Here is a 24,993-nt window from a genome sequence, read left to right as displayed (position 1 = left end):
GGTTGGTTGCTTTCTATTGTTCCAAAGGATCTTCATACAGACTTTATTAACTTTTAGTTGCCAAAGATATCCTCGTTCTTGGACTCACTCCATATTTTGTAGTTCTTTGGAGTCATGAAGTCTATTGAATGTTCATGTAAAATAAAGTCTGGCTTTAGCCGGTGCTTGGGGTCGTGAGGGAGGTTGCACACATGAACAAATTCAATTAAACTCCGTCTACTATCAATTCGCTTGGTTGTATTCTCAGCTTGACATAATCTATTCAAGTGCAAATAATTTATAGTACCACTAAAATTCCACAGTTTATCAGCAATATATTTTCGAGGTGTTGATACTACTATAACGTGCGGTTCAAATATCATACAGACCTTTTAATGTCAACAGTGCAATGTCATCACAGTAAAAGCTCATTTTTGGGATGCTTTATTAACATATAATATCAAATACATAAAAAAAATCCCTGGCAACGAACGCAACGCAAATTGTATTCTGTAATGATGACATGCCATACGTCCATCGCTGGTACTTTTGTCGAAGGTTCAATGCTCAACACATTATGTACAGTAGGAAGTCCGTGTCAAGTCCTAGTCAAGTCGTGGTCACCTAGCAGCAGTCTAGTAGTATCCTTTTTTACCTGTAATGCCAAAATAAATGCAGAGGAATTATTAGCTTTTGTAAGTGTAGACATAGTTTATGAATAAAAAGATATATTAATAATGATATCAAGTAATTCATTCCAAATATTTTTTTACTTAGCAAATGTAGCTTGGAGACTATACAACACTATTCGAGAATAGAAGCGCTGGGGTGGGGAGATGTATTTCTAATTATCTAACCTCTAATTGACAGAATTATCCAAATCAAGTCTGTTATTATTTCCTCTAATTGTGTTCTATGCGTCAAAACGACTTTTTGTACATTTAAATCCTCAATACGTAAAAAGTAGATTAGTGATGCCATCAACATCATCATAATTATGCACATGTAGTATGTAAGTTTGATTTATGTTTACTTAATGTTACCATTGTTATTGTTACAAACTGACATTCGACAAAACTAAGATAATCGTTATCACCATATTTTATATCCATTCGAAACAAACAAACTATGAAGTGCTTTCAACGACTTACAGCACATTTTCTAACATTCCCTCCTTCCAAATATTCAGGATTTTACTTATACCAGTATTTCACGTGTACATAAAATCATTTTATTTTCTATATAACTCTTGGTTTGTAAGACGACGACTAATTGTTCTGTTTATACTAATTTGTTTTAGGTCGATTGTGAAACAAGTTCTACAACTTATATTAATCACTCTCGACACCTCATTCCTGATTGAATCCATTGCCACGAGGGTATTGTTCTGGGTTAAAATTATTTAACGCTAGTAGCGTAAGTGTTTTTCTTTCAGATCAATCATTTTGAAGATTCCCTTCTAGGTACTTTTATTTTATACAGTTTATTATTTTGCCAATATCTTAAAAAATACTGAATTAACTTTGTGTTTATCAATATACTTTCAAAGCAATATGAAGGAAATAACATTTCAAAAACTTAAAAGACTCTAACTATATTAACAAATTATCTTCTCATTGTATGACTTTAACCCGTTTTTTAAAAGTCACAAAAATAAACTCAAACTTTTAATGAAGTAGCGGAAAAGGATTTGATAAAAGGAAATGCTAACAAAAACAAATAACATTATTGTCGTGCCCTATCAAATGCGAGCGTCTGATATTTATATGTAGTATTTAAAAAAGCATTTTGTAGTAAATCAACAAAATCTACATCCCTATAAATGGTACTCACCGCTTTTGTAACAAACAAAACTTTATGTGTGTTTGGGGCATTTTTAAAACCAGGGATGTTCCAATAAAATGAATATGAATTAAACTTGCTTTATTTGTTATTACAAATTTTGTTATAATATTTATATGTTGATTCAAATGTGTCCTTAGATAAAAGACGTTCAGTTGTTTTTAAAATACAGGCAAAATAGCAAAGGGCGTGTTAGCTGTTTTGTTCAGTATATTTAAAATACTTTAAACAAGCGTGATATTTATTTGCTTAACAAATCTAAAATGTAACGCAAATAAAATACACTTACGGTATCCTCCCATACGATAACCGTATCCTCCCATACCACCCATACCGCCTCCCATCATACCGCCGTATCTACCATATCCATCATAGCCGCCTCCCATCATACCACCACCGTATCCTCCCATCCCACCATATCCACCATAGCCACCTCCTCCCATCATACCACCGCCGTATCCTCCCATCCCACCATATCCACCATAGCCACCTCCCATCATACCGCCGCCGTATCCTCCCATCCCACCATATCCACCATAGCCACCTCCTCCCATCATACCGCCATATCCACCGTTTCCACCATATCCACCATAACCACCTCTCATCATTCCAGGGTAACCTCCGTAACCACCGTATCCTCCTCCCATCATTCCACCACCATATCCTCCGTATCCACCATATCCGCCCATCATTCCTCCGCGATATCCGCCCATCATTCCTCCGCGATATCCGCCCATTCCTTTGAATGATATTTTGAAACATAGTACATGTATCCTTTCAAGCTTAATAAAACCCAAAACAAATATAAATTACAAAACCCGAAACCAAAGATATTTAGTCGCTGTTACATTTTCAAGAGAGTAAATTGGCTTCTGTTTTGAGAAATGTAATAATATAACTATAATCTTATACTTGAGCATGTTTATTACAATGAGTGTTTCACAAAGACATCAGAAAACTCTCTTTTTTTGCAACATTAAGCCCTCACTACTTAGTACTCCGCTATTCAAAAGAATACCAAGCATTGTATTAATCAATCATATCCTATCCTTATTAAATATCCATAGACCAACAAAGTGATTCAGATTGCGACAAAGACTGAAGAAACCGTCGGCAAACCATGCCATGCTTTTGATGTATTGGTTTTAAGTTCATGTTTCTATTACCAGAAATGAGCTATTGTCGCTCAGTCACTATTGGAGTTGGTGATTTCAATTTTAAAAGTCAATTTTCGGCCGAACATTACTGGAGAGTAAAATGATTTACATATTGAATTAGACCTTAACCTACCTCCATAATAGTACGTGGCAGTCGCTGTGGACACAATAACGGCTAGGACTAGCAAACTCTTCATCTTAAAACATAAAAGAGTAAAATATAGTATAAGTCATTCTTAAAATGCAAATTTTACATCTTTGAAAAAAAAAAGATATAATCTCATAATTATAGATATTTACTTAAAAAATAATCTAAGAAAAAACATTTTGCAATATACAAATATATGTTTGTATTGTTTGGATGACACATTCACCAAAATTGCATTTATTCATGACTTAACATGGTGTGACATGTACTGAAACATTTACAAATTAAGTTGTTTTATGGTACAGATTTGGAGCGTATTTGTATCGCGATTTTAAGCAAGAACGTAATTTTTTAGCTTCATTCTGAATGATGCCTTTATGTGATCTTAAAACTAGTTGAAAATCTAAATGTTAGTATTTGTATATAAAACGGAAATCCAACTTTGTGAAAAAAAGTCACTGATATTTCCCTGGAACAATTATGAAAGAAAAAAAAACAATTCTCACTTAACAAAGTGTATATGTTTATAATTGTTATAACTTATTTAACTACCGTATAAATTTGTCGCTGTTTCAGTTTTATAATCAATACTTTCTATATCTTTGTGTAGAATTTATTAGTTTCGGTATATAAATTGGATACAATTTCAAAATAACGTTCATTAATTAAATTTTAAGAATAAAAATTCAATGCAAATATGAAATACACATGTATGTCTGATCATTCACGTTAAGAAACAGGCAAAGAAAAAATAAAATAATTATTCATATTGTACACAAATCGATTAACAAATGCTTGCAAATCTTTCAGTTGTTTTGCATTTATACTTATTATACTAATCATTCCCCAGAACAATTTACATATCAAATGCATCCTAAATATCAAAGAAATATGAAAGAAATACAAAAACCTTTGGTTTGATGATCTGATGCAGGAAAGCAACTGGTTCTACAAAATACAGTTGACTCGTTTTTATACTTTCAGCCTATTTTTTTATGTAGTCATTGCAAATTAAATCATAAAACAATTATTATTGATCATTGTTGTTTTTGTCCGTTATGGATTGCGATCAGTTTTACATATTCTAAATGTTATGTTACAAGTAATAGACAACGTAACGTGTGTTCCTCATTTTGACGGCTCGTCAACGATAATGTAATACGTCATGTTTTTGATAAAATAAATATTGAAAAAATATTTTTCATGCATTTGTCGGGTGATGCTTATGACGCAAACGTTACAATACATGTCAATTTTAGGCCCAATACTTTCAATTATAGATTATTTTTGATTTATTAAGTCATGGTTGCAATATATCCACTCCTATATTTGCGTGCGAAAGGCAAAAAGATGCTATCTGCACATGTAAGAAAATGGGATATTATTTCTTTATGCTCGCATTTAAAGACATGTAGTTTCTTGTCAAGTTTACTTTGTCTCCTTACAATGTCAGTAATATATCATATTTTGTTTTCATTTTGGCATATTCACTTACTAAGTATATCATTATTCGAACCAATATTTTAATTTCATCTGAGTCAATAAACGTTTGTATGAACAAACAGTTAGTAAGAACTATTTAGTGTACACTATAAGATATTACATTTCTAAGCTGTAAGCATCTTATTCAACTTTAAAAAGGCTACCGCTGTCTTTGAATTTCTATTTTGAAGAGTAACATTTTTGATTGAATTAATGTCCTTGCGAAATATCATTTTTGCCAAACCAAGAAAAGTTATGCCGACAAAAATTATTCACATTTGTCTTTTCGAAAGTTTTCTGTGGTCTTTGGAGTACTTTTATCTGCTATTTTTCGTTGCAAACACATACTTCTTTTAAAATAACAAATTGAGTTCTGGTTCGGCATTGCTACTTAAAATTTTACCACATTTACATTATATCTTATCCAAACATAATTAGAAATGTGTTTTAGACGCTTTTGTAAATATCACTGTTTGTCATCTATTATTTCGTGTTAAGGCATCATTGGTGTCTTAGCTGTATAGAATGCTATTAGATAAAATCAATTGAAACTATGTTATTTAGTTCTTAGATTGTACTGTCTTTTTATTCGACCTCTTACAATTTAAAAATGACAGGTGCTCTATGTCTTTATTAAAATATGCATTATTTCTTTAATACGCTTCTTTATATCGACTAAATCATCTTAAGTCATATGCCAAAAGATATAGACAAGACTAGGAAGTTTTTGAAATAAACGAAAGTGATTGGAAGCGTGTATTCTTAACACATTGGCTTATCATAGTATTTTACGTTCTATCTACGTTATAACAATTTTTCTTCTTATAAGATTTTACGAGAACTGAAACACAAATAAATACGTCGAGAAAAAAACAGTAAATCCTTTTTATTTTGTATATAAATCAATTCAAAATAATGCAAGAAAGAGAACGTTTTAATTTCAAACAAAAATATTTACATTCGCCCTATTCTTTTCCATTGAAAATTATGACGTTCATTTCGTATGAACGGCAAAAGGATATGCGCGAAAGTTACGTCATCTGGTGAATAGAATGGTCGGGGAGCTGATTTTAAAGTTAAGTGCCACAAAATATGTGCAACTTATAATATTATCTTGTGTACAAATGGAAAGGAAATATAAAGTAAATATAAATAATGAAACTATTTTCCGGTGTTCATGCGAAATGTACGACAGAATAGGATCGGCAAATTAAACATAAATTGCTAGCATGGATTTACCGATCCTATTCTGCCGTTCATTTCGCATAAACACCGAAAAAAATAATTTCATTTATTTTACGCTTACTGGTGAAATACTGAAAAATATCAGTGAGATATTTCTCTATATCACTCACAGTGCCGAACTTCTTTTTTTTTAGATAAAATTATCTCCCTTGAAATATATTCTTTAATCAACTCCCCTTGTTGCCTTTATAATTGCTGGTAACCTGTTATAATCCTAACATTCAAGCCATACAGTAGACATGTACAGCTAGACAATCCTATATAGGACAAGCTAGCTATAATAAAATTTGCAAAAGAAATAATAATGCTCTAGAAATGTTACCTTCGAAGTTGGTTGCTTGCCTTGCCATATATTTATATGATAGATATGTTTTTCCTCCACTTTTCATCGGTTCCTCACTATCGTATAGTAGATTTTACTGGCGACAGCACATTTAGTTAGTTGTTGTCTTAGTTTATTATCACAAGACATCAACTCAACCTTACATAATATGCCAGCATTTTCGTCGAAATTCTTCCCCACCCAGCCAGTTGTGTTCCAAATTCCATTCTATTGTGAGGCTATTCGTTATGCTATACAGCTCCTAGACCAATATTTCCATTAAATCCATGATGATATTTAATTCTGCAGCTTGATTTTCCAAGGACTTTCGGATATTCCCCAGTTGTTTACATTTTTCGGCTTGTTTTCTAATCGGACCTTCAGTGTTTGTAAACAAAGCAAGCTTCCGGTTATTTAACGAGCTGACGGCATTGACCGAAAAGTTTTAAATATGCATACGTAATTACTGTCTGTTGGCCGCGGATTGTGCATTTTTTAACAAAATATTTTAAATACAGTTTTTGTTTTCAAAACAAAATGGCGTCGTGTTGATTTCACGGACCTAATCATCAATATTCGATATCAATGTGCCTGAGTGTCCATGGTAAGGGAGACAATTCTGATATTTTCACTCAGGCTCCGCCTTCGTGAAAATATTCAATTGTCTCCCTTATCGGTGAAGATATATTTCGATATCACACTGCAAACAAACAAATATCCTCTATTTCTTAAGAGGAAACATAATTAAAATATTTTTTAAAGTTTTTTAACATCGTTGTTTCTGAAATTGAATTGTAAAAACCAGGTTAAAAGACATCAAATGCTATTTCGAATAAGTAGTAACTTTGATTTCATTAAAATGGTCGTTTTGTTCTACAGTCCATTTTCCAGCGTATTTTATATAATATTGTTTTGTTGTTTACGGGTGTAAAGTAGCAATTCAGGTCCTTTATTGATTTTTCCAGCTTTTGATGGTAGAGGAAGATCTCAGGTACATATCTTGGTATTATTTCAGGCACGATCGAGCACTTTGGTAACGACTTTCCGTAAGCCAGCTAGACCGCTTTTATACACTGAAGAACTCCACATCTCAAGTGAGGGTCTGGACCCACAGCAGTGAGCGGCAAGTGATTCGAAGTCAGCGACCTTAACGCAGCTATGGAGACCCTAATTCGATAGATTTAACTATCAATGAATAATGTTTATTTTCTCAGCTAGTGCATTATTGAACCGGAAGCTAACAGTTATGGCAATAATACTTTACAATCCCTAAAATCAATCATTTTAACATACGTTTTCCATTTGTTTGACGTTATACACGGGAATTCAATTAAAACAAATACATTGAAAAGTATCATTAAGTTATTAATCAGTCCTTCAAAGTACATAAAAGTCAGATATAATAAATATGTCAGAAATATATCTCTACAGGTGTCACATTGTAGGATATTTTCTGATATGACTTGGAATATTTCTTGTGAAATTGGCATAGTTATTTTAAAGAAACAACTTAAAACCGGAACTGTAACCAAACAAAATTACAGGAAACAAAACCCTACTCAGAAACGTAATAAAATTAAATAAAATATAGATTATTTTAGAATTGTATAGAAACCATAGAAATGTTTTGACATTTACATGAACAAGTTACGTATTAAAGAAAAATGTAAGTACAAAACAATGTAAACGTATATAAAAATTTTAATCCATTGGTGTACACACAAATAAAAATTTGAAAATCGGGAAACCGAGGTAGAAAGTGTTTGAGGGAATTTGAATTAAGGTATTGGACCCGTAATAGAGTACCTCCTTTTTGAAGAGTATTCAATTCCTACCATATACCAATTTGACTGCAATTTTCAGGGGGGCGTAGGTTCAAGCCCCACTGGGACCAAATTTTTTTTCTCCATATTTTCCTTTATTTTTGTAGTAAGTTTTTACTTCTTTCAAGACTTATTATGGATATATTGTACAAAAGTGGAACATTTTCATTTTATTAGCAATTTCTTGCAATTCAAAGTGCATTTACCTCTGAATCAGGAGGGGTAGAGTTAGACATCTTTAAAAATACTGAGTTACATGCGGTAAAAGTTCTCTATTTTGCCTTCATTCTTTAGATTACATATTGTGGAAGAAATGCAGGGAGGTTTTACTTCTGCCCCAAGGTTTTTTTTGAATGAAGTTAGCAAAATTCAAAACAGATCTATAGGATTCGACCTTATCTTTTCAATGTTGGAGTTAGAATTCTGTCTCATTAAATCTGTTTACTTGAGGCACCCTAGAGAAAATGATATTTACAGTTTTATTTTGTGTTTTATAATTGTTTAACAATAGTTTGATGTTTCTTTTATCAAAATTAATGCTGTAATGAATTCTCTGCAAACGTTTTAGATAGCGGCCATCACATTAAAATTTGTCTCTACTTGAACTTGAGGAAATACCATAAATTATACATTTTACAAAAAACGGCACGGTAAGTTGTCTAAAATTTACAACACTGCGAAAATGGTCAACTTTAAGAATATACCAAACAAAATGCAATTTTTTTAAACATTACTATTAGGGGTCCAATACCTTAAGTTCTTATGTATCTCAGTTCGAGTTTAGAGGACTCTTGTCACGTAAATATGAATATCAATTTTCTAGATCATGATTTTTGTAGTGTACATAAATAGCATTCAATCATAAAAACTATATTTTATAGTAGTTTCATGTCATAAGGTAAAATGACTGACTGACAAGTACAGCTCTGAAATACAAACCAAGAATAATGAGCAAATGCAAATTGGCCTTTTTTTACTAGACAAAATACATAAATGACATATAAGTATGTTTATAAATTAAAGAAAAACTGGAGGGAAAAAATGACATATATGCCATTTTATTAATTAAAGAAAAACAGAAGGAAAAAAGACAAAGTAGCTATAAATCACTTAATAATATGACACCGCAATACATTAATAGATTGATCACAAATGATTCCTATTCTAACAATAGAACCTTAAGGCCGGTCACAAACGAACATCGAAAACAGCGTTATATGATAGGTCGTTCTCGGTTGGTGGTCCCAAAATGTGGAATGAACTCTCCTACGAAATGAGAAATCGCAAAACCCTAAGTCAATTTAAAAACACGTTAAACTTATCTTTTAAATGGAACTATGTAAACAACCTCGTTTTTATTCACTTAATCTACTCTAGTTCCCGAATCAAACTAAATGTTCATGTTTTCCATACTTGCTGGTACAGGCTCTATGGGTAGGGTAGTGTGTCGTATTTCTGTTGTTTTTTTAAATAATAAGTGATGGTACCATTAACCAGGAGGGTTAAACTTCTGTATGCAGCCCATTTGGGCGTACCATGTAAGGCTTTAAGCACGGAGATAAGATAGCTTCAGGGGGAAGATTGCGGTCATGACTGTTTGTTTCCTTCTTTCCTGATTTGTGCATTTCATCTCTGACCACCACCATCCACGATATCATTTATTTGTGCCTACTGTTCATTCCTCCCACTCATGAGTTTTCAGACATTGTAAGTTTCACGAAAAGTGATTCTTATATACAATGTCATTTATAAAAGAATATTCATTATTCTCTACACAGATTCTTTCGATTGTACTTAGTTTACTTAGTGGCATAGCTTTCGTTTTATTCTCTTCTTATCTAATCAGTTATGTATAATTCATATGACAATTCTGTCACAATATTTGTTTCTTCTTATTTGTTCTTTTTTCTTATTTATTTTTTCTCTCTTAAAGCCTTGCAATGTTCACATTTTTATACCATGTGTTATTATTATTTCTGTTATTGGATGCGTGACATAATAACAATATTATATAATCCAACGCTTTACATAAGAGGTTTTAGGGTATTGGTGCGCGGATTACAAATAACATTTATTATTTCACCACTTGTACATAACTTATTTTTTTTAAAACTCTTTTCATTGTGCTATATAGTGTTTATGCCTGTTTGTTATCTTGATTCATGTCTTTCACTTCATTGTCTATGTTAGGTACTAAGAATGAATTTTTACATTATTATGTTAGAGGACCATATGTTAAACTGGCAGTAGCCAAATATGTTATTCTCTTTAAATAAAGTTATTATTATTATCATTATTATTATTAGTAGTATTATTATTACAATAATGTTGTTATGAAATTATATTATCAATTATATAAACATTAATCGAAAGGATATTGCGTGCTTTAAAATGGGAGCGTTTTGTTTTACAAAGAAGACATTGAAAGTATGCGTTTCAGAATAAAAGCGACGTTCAGACGCTTAAATTGTTGTTTTGAAACAATGTTGTTTCTGTTTGTTCCTGGTTTCGTTTAAAGCTTTGTCATAGGTTTTCTTGAGTCGATGACTAGCAAGATAAAGCCATTAAGGTGCACTGACCTGTCAGGGTGTATACACTATGTCGCCATAAAATATTTGGCCATAAATAATCTATTGAAAGTGGTTTCATTAATAATTATATTTGACAGGTTCTTGCAATAAAATAACAAAACCGCGTTCAAGTACGTCCTTTATACATGCCTAAAAATAAAGTTAGCAATATCGTGATTATCAAAGATATGGAATTTCAATTTCCATTAGTTTTATTTATTTTGTTGGGTTTAGCGTTCCACCGACTCAATTTAAGGTCGTATGACAACATTCAAGCTTTGATGTGGAGGAATACCCCATGCGCCACTCCCTGCATTATTTCATCGCGAGCGGGCACTTGGGTAGAACCACCGGCCTTCCATAAATCAGCTGGATGGCTTCCTCATATGAAGAATTCAACGCCACGAGTGAGGCTCAAACCCGCATAGATGAGGGGCAAGTGATTTGAACCACTCGGCCACGGAGGCCCCATTCATTTCCCTTTAAATATTTACTATATGTTTTATATTATGATAATGTAATTGAAAACGAAAATACATACGATAACGAGAAATAAATATTTTATACTATATTCGTCAACAGGCATGAATTAATTATGTAAATCTATGTGCTGTTGAGAAATATATTCTTTAACTTTGGTGGGAGTTAGTCCTGCCTAATGTTACTGCTTGCCCGCATATGTATATGTTTATTCATAACAGTTCAATTTTTAACCACTCGGGTTTTACATGGGCATATTTAGTGTAGTGACAAACACGTTCTTTTTCTGAAAGTCTTATAGGACAGATCGCTTAAAAGAAGTCCAATCAACCCTACTCTGATTGAAATTGTCCAAGACAAAGCGCCTCCCAATTATAATCAAAATTGATTGTTGGGCAGTACACAGTAGATGTAGATGTAGATTATTTTAACGATGTTGTTTTATCATCTTTCTTATATTTCAGCTTCACAATGACGTATCGTGCCGCTGGACCCTTAGTTAGCACTTGCCACAGGCAAATTTTACTGCTACAACATGAAACGCCACTTCAAAATATCTACGGTATACAGGAACTGATAATGTACTATATATATTGGTTTCGTATATATGTGATACAAAATCTTATAAAGACACACTAATTGTTTGATATGTCTTTTATAAAAGTAACGATACTATGGCAGTAATTAAAATGCTCGCTTTTTCTAGGATGACCTTCCAGTAGCAGCAACCAGGCGCTTATTTGGTCATCCTTATTCCTGGTGATATAACCGTTAGAGGGGACATTGACCACGTGGTCGGACATTCACCAATTCCAAGGATTGACTGTGTCTTGTATAAACAAGGCGGTTTTCAACTTATCGGTCATTACGGGCGTGTTGAAAAAGACATAATAGCCCCTTGTTTAATCCAAAGTCTGGTGGTTAGCTCAGTCAGTCGTTGCGCCGATGGTTATAAATTTCTTGAAACGGTTCTGTTCTAATCCATTCCCTGCCACCTGTGTACGCGATCGTGATGTAATGCATATTCATGTATTACGCTTAAAAATAAACGCGGTAAAAATAAAATCTTCATATATAAGTCAACTGAAACACGGAGGACTTTGCTTTGTATTTTTGTCGTTTAACAGAAATGCCTAATAAATGCAATTTATCTCATTGCCAATAGATTTCTGAAAGCATTTTTGCCGTGTAAATAACTAGACCCTTCGATTTCCTTTTATATTAGGTATTATGTATTGTGCGCTAGTTATCATAGTTTCGTGCTGTATCTTCGCCTGAACAATGTATTTTCTCATTATTCCTATAAAATCTGATGTTAAATATTTAGAATATGCCATATGTATGTTTTAAAATATGTCCCGTATGTACATTTTATTCCAAAAGAGTATTGCGTGCTTTACAATTAAGGACATATCCATTCAAAAACAATCTATAAAAACTGACTTTTTATAGTAGCTTCTCATTTATACATATCTGTCATCTGTTTTATAGTTAAAGATGAAATAGTATGCTAAAACACATGCACATTTCTCGTCTGTCATTAATGAATTGAATGAAAACAGCTTGATCAAGTACTTGAGATATCTGTGTTATTTTCTTTATTGCTTTTTGCCGTTTTTACACTTAAAGGTATATTAGATCCAAATTTCTTATTTTAAAACATGGACAATAACGTCATATAGTTTATATAAGCATAAAATTAACAACAACAACAACATTTATTAGCATAATCGACATATATATACCTTTGGCTAATGAACAGTATACAGTTCTTTCAAAAACCATGCGTATAAATAATTTGTAATCAAGATTTCAAACCCTTAACAAATAAATTTCCTTCAAATATTTACATATATTCCATTGGACTTTTTTCTTAGCAGATGACAACAAATTGTCAAACATTTTCAGATTTGGCCACGATGTTTTTGGCAAATATTTTGAACGTAAGTTTTTATATTTAGGACAAGTCAATAACACATGATATAACATTTAAATTACAATTTTGACATATTCTTTGATCCCTAGCTATACCACTATACCTTCCAGTTTCAATAGCTAAGCAATGTGAAGACATTCTAAAACAACTGAATAATTTTCTTAAGTAATCATTATCAACATTTGTGAGATATGGTTCAAACATAAACATCGTTTTAAATCTTGAATAATATTCTAGTTTTGGCATGTTTGTAATACTACCATGCCATTCCTGTATAAACTGGTCTCTTAACCGTTTTTGTCGCATTGGAAAATAGTTAATATTTGGCGCTGTATGGTTCCATAAATATCCATATCCTAATTGGACAAGTTTATGTGTACTATACATGATGTTTAAAAATAAACACAGTATAACTAATGAAAAAATGGCTGTTTTTGAACAATCAACTATTAGTGCATAACATTTAATTATGAAAGTAGCTCTATATTCAAACTTAATTTATATTTTTAGTAAAGTCAAATACATTTGATGCAGATTTTATGTATTTGAAGTAAATATCTAAATGAGCCGCGTCATGAGAAAACCAACATAGTGGGTTTGCGACCAGCATGGATCCAGACCAACCTGCGCATCCGCGCAGTCTGGTCAGGATCCATGCTGTTCGCTTTTAAAGCCTAGTGCAATTAGAGAAACCGTTGGCGAACAGCATGGATTCTGACCAGACTGCGCGGATGCGCAGACTGGTCTGGATCCATGCTGGTCGCAAAGCCACTATGTTGGTTTTCCCATGGCACGGCTCAAATATCTTTTTAGTGAAAGATAGCCATTGGATATCTTTAAACGATTAACTTGTCTTTTTGTTGCTTGAAGAATATTTTTGAAATTTATCAAACTTTGAAGCATGTATGTACGTAATAAAATGTCAAGATGCCAATATCACTGAATCGAGCAATGATATAATCCAGCACATTTAACCCTTACTCTGCTAATATTTTATAATGAACTTGCCCATCTTTCAATTAGGGCAGTACCATTAACCGATAAAAGGGGTGCATACCAAAAAGATACTGACTGAATGTCGAACAGTGCAGATCATGATCAGACTGCACGGATGTGCAGGCTGATCATGATCTACACTGGTCGCAAAGGCAGAATCAGTCGTGTCTAGCATGTTAAGGGTTAAAACAAAAATACACATAACTAATTAATATTTAGTCGAGTGATATCGTATATAAGATGTTTTAAGTAAATTTATATATAAAAAAGAAGTATTATAAAGAATATATTCAAAGTATGCCTTCACTTAAGAAACGGGAACATTCGTCAGTAAATAATATTACGTTTAAGCTTGCTTTTGATACTGTGGTATTTCTGTTTATGTATTTATTCTTTAATGTTGTCTATAGCTGAACTGTGCGATATCTAAATTTTATGTGGATCACTGGAGCATCAAAATCATATCCTGCAATTTTAACCAAGCTTTGCCTAAACTGTCGAAGCTGAGTTGCATTAATAAAAACTGAAATATTCGTGCTCAATCTATCGGTTTTGTTGTTGTTGTTGTTGTTGTTGTTTTAGCGGGGCGGTGTTTTGTTTTGTTTTTCGTTTTAAAAGTCCAGTTATTGTCGGTTCTGCTTATTCAGATAATGCGCGTAACTAATTGACAGCTATATACAGTTCCTTGACTTAGTGTGTAGACAATTTGACGATAAACTACTTGACCACAAAAAAATCTGTCATAGGTGGTTGTTTATATGCTGCAATAAAAGAAATATGTAAAAGCTTCCTGTTTACTTTTTATTAAGTAAAAACTATTTCATTTTTATCCATTTCTGTTATATAAACAAATAAAAGTAAAATAATATGAAATGTTGTCTTTATTACACAATTATACAGCAATATCACTATTCAAACTGGAATTGCAACTAATCTTTACGTATACTAGACACAAAGTATATATTTGAAAACATGATCAGTTACTTCATATAGTATAAACTTGAATATCTTTAACAATCGACTGTTACTTCATGACATTGATGTTACTTAATTATATATTTGGTAAAGTTAAATACATTTAATGAGGAGTTTCTACTTTTGAATTAAATATCTAAAAGGAAAAAGATTTAATGAAATATGCCCATTAGATATATGTACAGTTTCCTGAAATGTTCTATGTGCATATTCGCATTTTCTAATACGTATTTTTTTTCTTCGTGAAACTATTGTAACTTTATATGAATAAAGAGGAGATTCAGAAGTTTCCAAATGTTATCAAAGTTGCAATTCGAAACATTTATGTGTACGATGAAACAATGCAATCCGCCACAACAACCCCGCCCCTTCCCCTCCCCAACTTTTCTCCGACGAAAACTACCAACTAATTATGATGATAATAATAATAATTATTATTATTACTACTATAATAGTAAAGCTATTAAAAACTTTTCAAAACCTTTTTGAAAAAAAATAAATAAATAAATAAACTGTCTCTGTCTTTGAAGTCTTTTGGGATATTTTAGGAAATTTTCATGTATCAGAACTGTGCATAGGAATTTGCATGCAAACATATATTTTTACTATCATGAAAATATATTATTCAAAAGATTCCGTGTTGCATCTCCGGATAATTTTATAATTAAACATGTTTTATATTTGATTCAGATCCATTTTCCTTTCTTTTCGAAAAAAAAATGCACATTACAGACTTAATGAATCAAACAGATAAATTGTAACAACGAATTTTCTTTTAATTTATTATGCTAGATGTCATTCATTTGAATACATCAAAGGCAGAAAGTCAATTAACCAATTACATGGAAAGAAGATCGATGAGAAGACAAAGTACTGATTTGATGTACATCAAAGTGTTTTTAAGGATTGGAGTAAATTGTCCACGAAATATTACAATTTAAAGGCCTGTCGATGAGTGATGAAGACTTTTTGCGGCGGGCCGCTTGCGGCCTCTGCCGCTTAGTTAACACTCACAGTTTCAAAAAAGTGTGTCATCGCGCGGAAGATCGAAAATTGGAGACAATCCGAATAACACATCAATTGAAGCGTAATAATTCTTGTAAAACGGATAGTTTAATGAGAAGAAGGGTTAGTGGTCACTGCGTGATGATTTATAAAGTATTTATATCTTGTATGGTAAACCTGTTTTATACAGTAATAAACCCGTCAAACTAGTTCAATAACAGAACTATTTGACTTCGCGGAATGTCATTGGACAAAACCAAACAACACACTGTGACAAAATAGTCCACATTTTCATTGTTATTACACCGTAAAAATGCATTTGATGAAGTTTGTATTTTATCCTACTTTCGTGCATTTTAATAAGAATAAAGAAGAAAATCTAGGCGAATGATATTTTTTGTTTTAATAGGTATTACCGGACTTCTTTAATTATTGTTGTTTACGACGCCATCTTGTTTTTGTGAATGAAACAACAACAACAACTTCTAAAGGACATATCTGTTTATGCGGTGACTTTTTTATATAAAACGAGCTTTTAATAGGAACGTGAGACCGTGTCAAGGTGTCACTAATATATAGCGTATGTCTTCCGTATTTGCAATTACCACAAAATAGTTTTTATAACGGAAACGTTCGAAGAAGCGGAAAATGACTCATCGATAGCATTATCAGATTTCTGCACTTTTAACAGTTTAAAAAAGTCTCAAATCAAGGAATATTGCATTTGGAATGGAATGCTATTGAGGAAAAGGTTATCTATTTTTATATCAAGCAGCGTTATGGCTTGTGTATAGATTTAAATCGGGCCTTACGTTTGCTTGGTAAGAATGGGTATTCCAAATTGCAACTAGATACTACTAACTAGCAGAACTTCGGATACTTCACAAGTTTGGCATCAAATTAAAAGAAGATTTCTACGTCATTCATGTTCAGCAGGACACAGATTGACAGAAGGCGGGTACAAAACACAATGTTAGCCATTGATTTTTCTGCTTTTATTTCATGATGTTTGGGATTTTTTGTCAGAGCTATTTTATGAAGGTTAATAATTTGTAGGGTGTATTGATTTTTAGCAAAGAAGTATAACTATAAATATACAGAATCGCAACTGGAGATCATCTCCCGCAGGCACGTATCCCGCGATAACTGGTGTTATCATCTTGAAGGGTTAATGCTGACTTGATCATTCCTGATCAAATCGATAGACGCTTATTAATTTAAAGGAAGTGTCTAGCCGTCCGGTAACCGGCCGCCTAGCCTGCGTTCTAGTCGTCCGGTTACCGGACGGCTAGCAAGTCCTCAGGGGATTTTCTAGTCGTCCGGTAATTGATTTCTTAATGAATAAGTAAATATTTTATATAGTTTTAAATGTTATTTACTTAAAATATCAATACTTATCTGATTTTTCAGTCGATTAAACGCAAGGTATCGTGTTTGTTTACAAATCCGTTGATGTCCTATGTTTAGAAATGATAAAACATTGATCTCCGAACGTCCATATGCTATTTTGTAAAAAGTGATGTTTTTTCTAACGGCCTGAACTTTAATTATTAAAACACAAAACATATATATTTTGAAGAATGGAAAGCTTAAAAAAGCTATTCATTCATTAATTTTGAATATAATTATTTCAAAATAAAATGGATTAATTATGAATGCTTAACTACTGTTTTTCTTAAAGTTTTGAACATCACGCTGCCGCTTTCGAAATTAGATGTCATTTAAAACAGTTATTCATTAAAAAGTATTTGAATACTAAAATATATAAATTGATTAAAGTACTTCAAAACTGTTTTAATTTTGAAAATCCAGTGGAAAACTTGTTAAAATTTAAAAATTCCTATCCCATAAAAGCCTCCAGATGAAAGATTTTAGTAAGTGACGCCACGTCGATCTCGCCATTATTGAGTTCGTCAAACTTCCATTTTATCGGCTGAATAATGCAGTGATTTATTGTAAATGTTTATAGTATGTATTTTGTTTGCAGATAAGTATCGATATCTTAAGTAAATAATATTAAAACTATATAAAATCATGTCTTATTCATTAGGAAATCAATTACCGGACGACTAGAAATACCCCTGAGGATTTGCTAGCCGTCCGGTAACCGGACGACTAGAATGCAGGCTAGGCGTCCGGTTACCGGACGGCTAGACACTTCCTAATTTAAAACTGGTGATACATGTACGGCCGTCGCGTAATAAATTGAATCGGGTCCAATTTTCAAACGAGCACTGTTGATTTCTCAGACTTCCAATCATAAACTCATTTCTTCCCTGTGATCTTGTAGAAAATACTAACAACATTAAAAAAACACCATTAACATTATAAACAACGATCTTAAAATAGAAAGTTTTTCACGATACAAATTTTTATCCTTCTGCTTTCTGTTTCATACACTGGTAACGGCTGACCGAATCGGGTCCAGTTTTCAAAAGACCACTTCTGAATTTCCAGACTTCCAATCATAATATATTCCTTCCTTCCCTGTGTAAAAAATACTAACAACAATACATGTATATATATATATATATATATATATATATATATATATATAAATAGTCAACATTAAAAACACCATTATCATTATAAACAAACAATCATGACAATCTAATAGAAAGTTTTTCATGACAAATTTTTATTCTTCTGTTGTATGGTAAAAAATTTCATACATTGGTAAAACGAGATCTCATTCAGTTACCACGTGATGTTTGCGAGATTTGCTCTATGTGCCTTTCAAGTTGCGGGTCTGTTTATTCTTATAGGCTTAGCGCTTTGTTTTTAGGCAATGATTAGGAGTCAAGACTCCAGTACCAGACATCTAGACAAGTTCCATTTATCTCTGGACAGATGAATTGAAAATAAAATAATAAACAATGTTTTCTTTAGTATTTAGGACATGGATTGTGCTCATGAATTGTTGAATTGGTTTAAATAATGGTGACAGTCGTTAATTGCTGTTAAAATTTTCTATTCAATATGCCTCAGACCTTCGAGTGAGAGCAACATACATGTACTTATGATTATAAGATAAAAAAAAATTAAATGAAGGCAATTTTAGTCTAGGCTTAATATACTCATTTGGTTTATTGGGATGTCTTATTTTATGATATGATATTTTTTTATCCCTCTAAGCCTTACCCGTATCAGCATTTTAATGTTAGGAAAACGAAGATATTAAAAAATTAAAAAAATGTCATATATATACTTGTCAGACGTACTGCTACAATACATTAAACATTAATATATTCATGTTGAATTTAACTAATAATTTTAAATAACAGACATAAATCTATATAGACATAAATCTATATAATATAATGTAAACAGGTGTGAGGAGATATTTACCCCGACACCTGTTTCAATACGCAGCGGACGCGAACGACACTAACTTGCAGAAAGAAAACACATATACATTAAAAAAATGTCAGTGATGCAATTTTCTGCTTTAATGTCGACATAAATTCATTATCAGAGATGTAATCTATACAAATACATTGTACATGTACCAGAAAACATTCACAACGGATTTCACTGGGGATTTCTTAAGTTTGGACGTGACGGAACAGCGACAGTCAGATTTATGTTATCACGCTGTCCAAAAACGTTCTGCTTTATGACAAGAAATCAGAACTTTTACCAGCAATTACCTTATACACAGTAATACAGTACATAACAAATTAATAGTACATGACTGTACATGTTGTATATTGATGCCCGGACTAGGGGTGTAGCGATATGCTTAGTCTCACAATACAATACATATCATGTGACAAAATTAAAAAAAAATTAATGTTCCTTCTCTTGGAAAGTACCTGAAATTTTGCTTTAAAGTTAAAGAAACTGTAATAAATGATACATAAATTTGTTTAGTTGCTATCTTAAACAGTGATTGTATGGAAGTTTTCATTCAATGTCGATCTCTACTTTTCACGGTATCGTAAAACAGACCTATGATACGATACTCTTATCGCCAGACTATATATATTTAATGTATCGTGATACAGTGAATTTCGATATGTCGTTAATTACACCCTTAGCCCGGACCTCTAGACCTTAATGTATTTATTGTGTGAAGTTGTGCATTTCCGTTTTGCTAAATGAACATGTACCATGATCCATAAGACATAACGTGATGAAAAACAAAAAACTTAAAATATCGTAAAAAATGAAGTTTAAAGGTAATATTAAGCTTACTTATAGAAGTAACACATACCTGGATACCAGCTGCTAGTTACTCTAGTTGTTGGGAAATTTTATTTTTAAAAAATGATATTAAATCAGACGATAAAGAGAACAGTAGGTTTTTATAGTCCCCTACAGGTAGAACACCGGAGTGGATTATAGGAATGACGCCTATTAGAGCGCAATAAGTAGATATGCATGTACTTGACTTATGCTTATAGGTCAAAGGTCAGTTACACTATTGAAGGTCAAGAAAAATTTGTATCTGCTGATGGATTATCTAGTGCTACACAAAAATGTTCCCCATGATGAGACAGTGTGTCAATGCTTGATCTATGCTTGTCGGTTAAAGGTCAAGGTCACTGTTCAAGATCAAGTAAAAATTTGTTTCTGCTACATTAATTGCATCAAAGGATATTTTTAGTACTACACAGAAATGTTCCCCATGATTATGCTATATGTCGCGCACATGACCCATTGTTGTCGGCCATAGGTCAAAGTCATTATTGAAAGTCAAGTAAAAAAAATTTTCACTGGTATGGGACTTATGTATTGCCACGGCTATACTCGGTCACTTGTTCATACAGACCTGGTGTCTCAAGTGTTTTATTTCAGGTATTTTTCATCAACTAAAAAGTTTTGTTTCTTTAAATCTCTTGTTTGATATTATTATTATATCAGATGCACATATTATCTTCATATTCTGGTCGGATGATTTTTCAAAGTTATTGTCCTTTGATTACATAACATAGTATACAAAAGTTCCATTATCTGGAATTCATCAATCTTTTATCGAAGATTTACTCCGAAGAGGAAATGTGCATATTTCTTGATGTTCCAACATCCAGCCAGATGATTTTTCACTGACTTATTGCCCTTTGGTAATTCAACTTAGTTTACTATAGTACCATTTCTTGTCCAGAGTATTCCTCAGCAACCACTGGCTGGAAATTATAGTAGCTTCATAGGGAGCTTCACTGCCAAGAGGAAATGCACGTTCCAGTCAGATGATTCACTGAGTTACTGCCCTTTGATAATTCAACTTTAGTACACTATAGTACCATTTTTTTGTCCCGGACTGGAATCCATAGAAACTTTATCGGAAGTTGCATATTATCTTCATGTTTTGGTCGAATGATTATCACTGAGTTACTGCCCTTTGATTGTTCAACTTTAATGAACTATAGCGCCATTCTAGTCAGGATATTTCTTGGCAACAAAAGGTGGTGCGCATTTTTAGCTCATCTGAGCACAAAGTGCTCAAAGGTGAGCTTTTGTGATCGCTCTGTGTCCGTCGTCGTCCGTCTGTCTGTCAGTCGTCCGTTGTCAACAATTTGACTGTTAACACTCTAGAGGTCACAATTTTGGCCCAATCTTAATGAAATTTGGTCAGAATGTTACCCTCAATAAAATCTTGGATGAGTTTGATATTGGGTCATATGGGGTCAAAATCTAGGTCATCAGGTCAAATCTAAGATAAAGCTTGTTAACACCCTAGAGGTCACAATTTTGGCCCAATCTTAGTGGAACTTAGTCAGAATGTTACTCTCAATAAAATCTTGGAAGAGTTCAATATTGGGTCATCTTGGGTCAAAAACTAGGTCACTAGGTCAGATCAAAGGAAAAGCTTTTTAACACTCTAGAGGTCACAATTTTGGCCCAATCTTAATGAAACTTAGTCAGAATGTTACCCTCAAAATAATCTTGGACGAGTTTGATATTGGGTCATCTAGGGTCAAAAAGCAGGTCACCAGGTCAAATCAAAGGAAAAGCTTGTTAACACTGTAGAGGCCACATGTATGACCATATCTTAATGAAACTTGGTCAGAATGTTGATCTTGATGATCTATTGGTCATGTTTAAATCTGGGTCAGGTGGGGTCAAAAACTAGGTCAAATCAAAGGAAAAACTTGTTAACACTCTAGATGCCACATTTATGACTGTATCTTCATGAAACTTAGTCAGAATGTTAAACTTGATGATCTTTAGGTCTAGTTCGAATCTGGGTCATGTCACTTCAAAAACCAGGTCACCGGGTCAAATCAAAGGAAAAGCTTTTTAACACTTTAGAGACCACATTTATGACCATATCTTAATGAAAACTTGGTCAGAATGTTAATCTTGATGATCTTTAGGTCAGTAGGTCAGGTGAGCGATACAGGGCTTTCATGGCCCTCATGTATCTTCATCTTATGGTGGGATAATATTCCAGTGAGGTTCTAATATTTTATTAATTCAACATGAGTATTTTTTAAAACTATATGTGCCCAGTCAGCGAATTCCACTTTTTAGCTCACCAGAGCACGAAGTGCTCAAAGTAAGCTATTGTGACCAGTCATTGTCCGACTGCGTTCGTCATGCGACATGCGTCATCCGTCAACATTTACCTTGTTAACACTCTAGAGGCCACATCTGTGACCCAATCTTATGAAACTTTGTCAGAAAGTTTGTCTTGAAGATCTCTTGGTAAGGTTCGAAACTGGGTCATGTATGGTCAAAAACTAAGTCAGTAGACCAGATCAAAGGAAAATCTGGTCCTCTTGTTTCTTTTAATATGGAATAATCTTATTTTGGTGAGCATCCATTATTTTCTTGTTATTCTATGCCTTTTTTTCTCGGTAAAAAAGGAAAAAGACAATCAAACAGACATGAACTCATCTTTTAGACGTATGTAACATTGCATTAAGTTGATATTCATGCGGATACTTTTATCGGTATATGGCTTTTATCGTTTTGCTAACATGCAGATTAGAATAAAAAATTTGTCTAGTCAAATATGGAATATATAATGGACCCAATACAGTAATATATTGGACAGTCACGTGGTACAAATGTGATTCGCTGAGAAAAATATGTATTCAATGATATGTGTATATTCTAGATGCAAATTTATAATTAAAATTCAAAATCTCACAGTTTTGAGAAAGAGAAATTTTAAAATATAATCTTCCATTATATTTCATGTCTTCTATTTAAGCCCGCCGCATTCAGCACTTTTAGTGCTTTGATTTGTAATGTCATCATGTTCTTTGTGCTCACCGCATTTTATGAAATTTTAGTTGTTGAGACCACTAATAGATCTAAAATAAGATTGAACAGTCATGTATGGTGGCTGATTTGTGTCATTTTGTTATTTCGTTCTGTCTCTGCAAGGTGGACATTCGGCGACGTTCGGAGGGGCGACATTCGGCGGGGCGACGTTTCACGACGTTCTGTGGGTCGACATTCGGCGGTGCGACGTTTGGCGGAGCGACATTCGGCGGGGCGCCATGACGACGTTTGTCGTTCTGTCGCTGCGACAGAACAAAATAAAGAAATGGCATAAATCAGCCACTGTAGTCATGTAAAGTTCAATCAGTCTTTGTACAAACTTTGAATTTATTCAGAATATGAACGCTAGGATTTGCTGTAGACATATTATATTATGTTTTACCCAGCAAAAATGACTAAATACAAATGTTTAATATATTTTTATTTAATTAAAGATTGGCACAAAATTGTCATCACTGGATTAAGATAACTAGTAAATATATAGCTTAATAAATGCAGACGAGTAAATACTTGAATTTAAATTATTCAATATGAATCGACGTTGTTTCTTGCCCCGGCAACGATCGCAAGAGTTTTATGATTTTAAAAACGCTGAAACACAATTTTGTCCCGACACCGGCGACAAATGTTTAAAACAGTCTTTTTGTATTTGTGATTTGTTCGTCATTAGGATTCAAAGCATCTGGTTGCAAACCAAACTGTTTCAGCTCTCTCCAGTCACGACGATGGGTGATATCCTGCAAATATAAAACAAACACAAGAAAAACGGGCAGGGTTGGGAGGGAAGTTTTTAAACTTAAATTTTTGTTTAAAGTATCAATGACTCTACCTCGTTCAGTGGACTCAGAATCGAAAAGACTGGAATCTGGCGAGACGGGCGTTTAAATACCTGACCGAGAATTCCCTGGTCCGTGAAGGTATGGTGTACAAGGGGAGTCATTTTTGCCGAGTAAAGAGTTTAACCTTAATTCGGTTAAACTGAATATTACCCAGCAAAAAAAATGACTAAATACAAATGTTTAATATATTTTTATTTAATTAAAGATTGGCACAAAATTGTCATCACTGGATTAAGATTACTAGTAAATATATAGCTTAATAAATGCAGTTGAGTAAAAACTTGAATTTAAATTATTCAATATGAATCGACGTTGTTTCTTGCCCCGGCAACGATCGCAAGAGTTTTATGACATTAAAACGCCAAAACGGTGAGAGAGTGAACGAACGAACCTTCCGCCAAAAGCGGAATATCATAAAACGCCTTCAAAAAGTCATGACAATTTTATGCAACATATGTATACTACTGATTGAAAATTATCGAAAAAAAAATCCACAACAACAACAACTTAAAAGAAGTTTGGATATTTCCAGTTTCCGGTTAAAAACATTGTAGTCTAAGTTAATGTAGCCTTTTTATTAATCAGTAAACAATTATAAATTCAGTGGACAGGGTAAAGCCGTATCATGTCTCATTCTGTGTTAGGAACATATAAACATCACCCGAGATAGCGTCAGCCATAATGTCATATCCCAGGGAAAAATGATGGCAATCGTCTGATGAAAAATATACAAAATCTTGATTCATATCAGGGGATTTCATATAAGCACCCCCGTTTTATATGAAGTAAGTTCCCAGACAACTGTTAACTTTTGCTCGCATTTTGTTTGCTGCAGCATAGTGCGGAATATAACGCAAGGACTTTTCGGTAGAATCTTAGACCAAACGAACCATCCCTAACCACTGAAATAGCATATTTTTAATCATCCTCCATGTTAATTCTACCGTTGTTTTTTTGG

The 24,993-nt window shown here is 33.0% G+C and overlaps 1 protein-coding gene across 1 annotated transcript; it reads right to left on the bottom strand.

The window, feature by feature from the left end:
• Positions 1-407: 407 nt before the first annotated feature.
• LOC123548113 (ctenidin-3-like) lies at positions 408-4,120 on the bottom strand. Its single transcript, XM_053552071.1, has 4 exons — positions 4,037-4,120; positions 3,112-3,175; positions 2,111-2,560; positions 408-634 (listed from the first exon to the last, which is right to left on the bottom strand). The coding sequence occupies exons 2-4, from the start codon at positions 3,173-3,175 to the stop codon at positions 615-617; spliced, it is 534 nt and encodes a 177-aa protein (XP_053408046.1). The 5' UTR covers positions 4,037-4,120; the 3' UTR covers positions 408-614.
• Positions 4,121-24,993: the final 20,873 nt, after the last annotated feature.

This window comes from Mercenaria mercenaria, chromosome 9, assembly GCF_021730395.1.
Source record: "Mercenaria mercenaria strain notata chromosome 9, MADL_Memer_1, whole genome shotgun sequence".
In the NCBI taxonomy this organism is placed as follows: Eukaryota; Metazoa; Mollusca; class Bivalvia; order Venerida; family Veneridae; genus Mercenaria; species Mercenaria mercenaria.
Note: the sequence above shows the minus strand (reverse complement) of the source record. Positions and strands in the feature narration are given on the sequence as shown.

Coding starts and splice junctions, on each gene's coding strand:
- LOC123548113 (XM_053552071.1), bottom strand. CDS start 3,175: ATGAAGAGTTTGCTAGTCCTAGCCGTTATTGTGTCCACAGCGACTGCC. Junction 2,561..3,111: donor TGCCACGTACTATTATGGAG/GTAGGTTAAGGT, acceptor TATCATTCAAAG/GAATGGGCGGATATCGCGGA. Junction 635..2,110: donor TTATCGTATGGGAGGATACC/GTAAGTGTATTT, acceptor TTGGCATTACAG/GTAAAAAAGGATACTACTAG.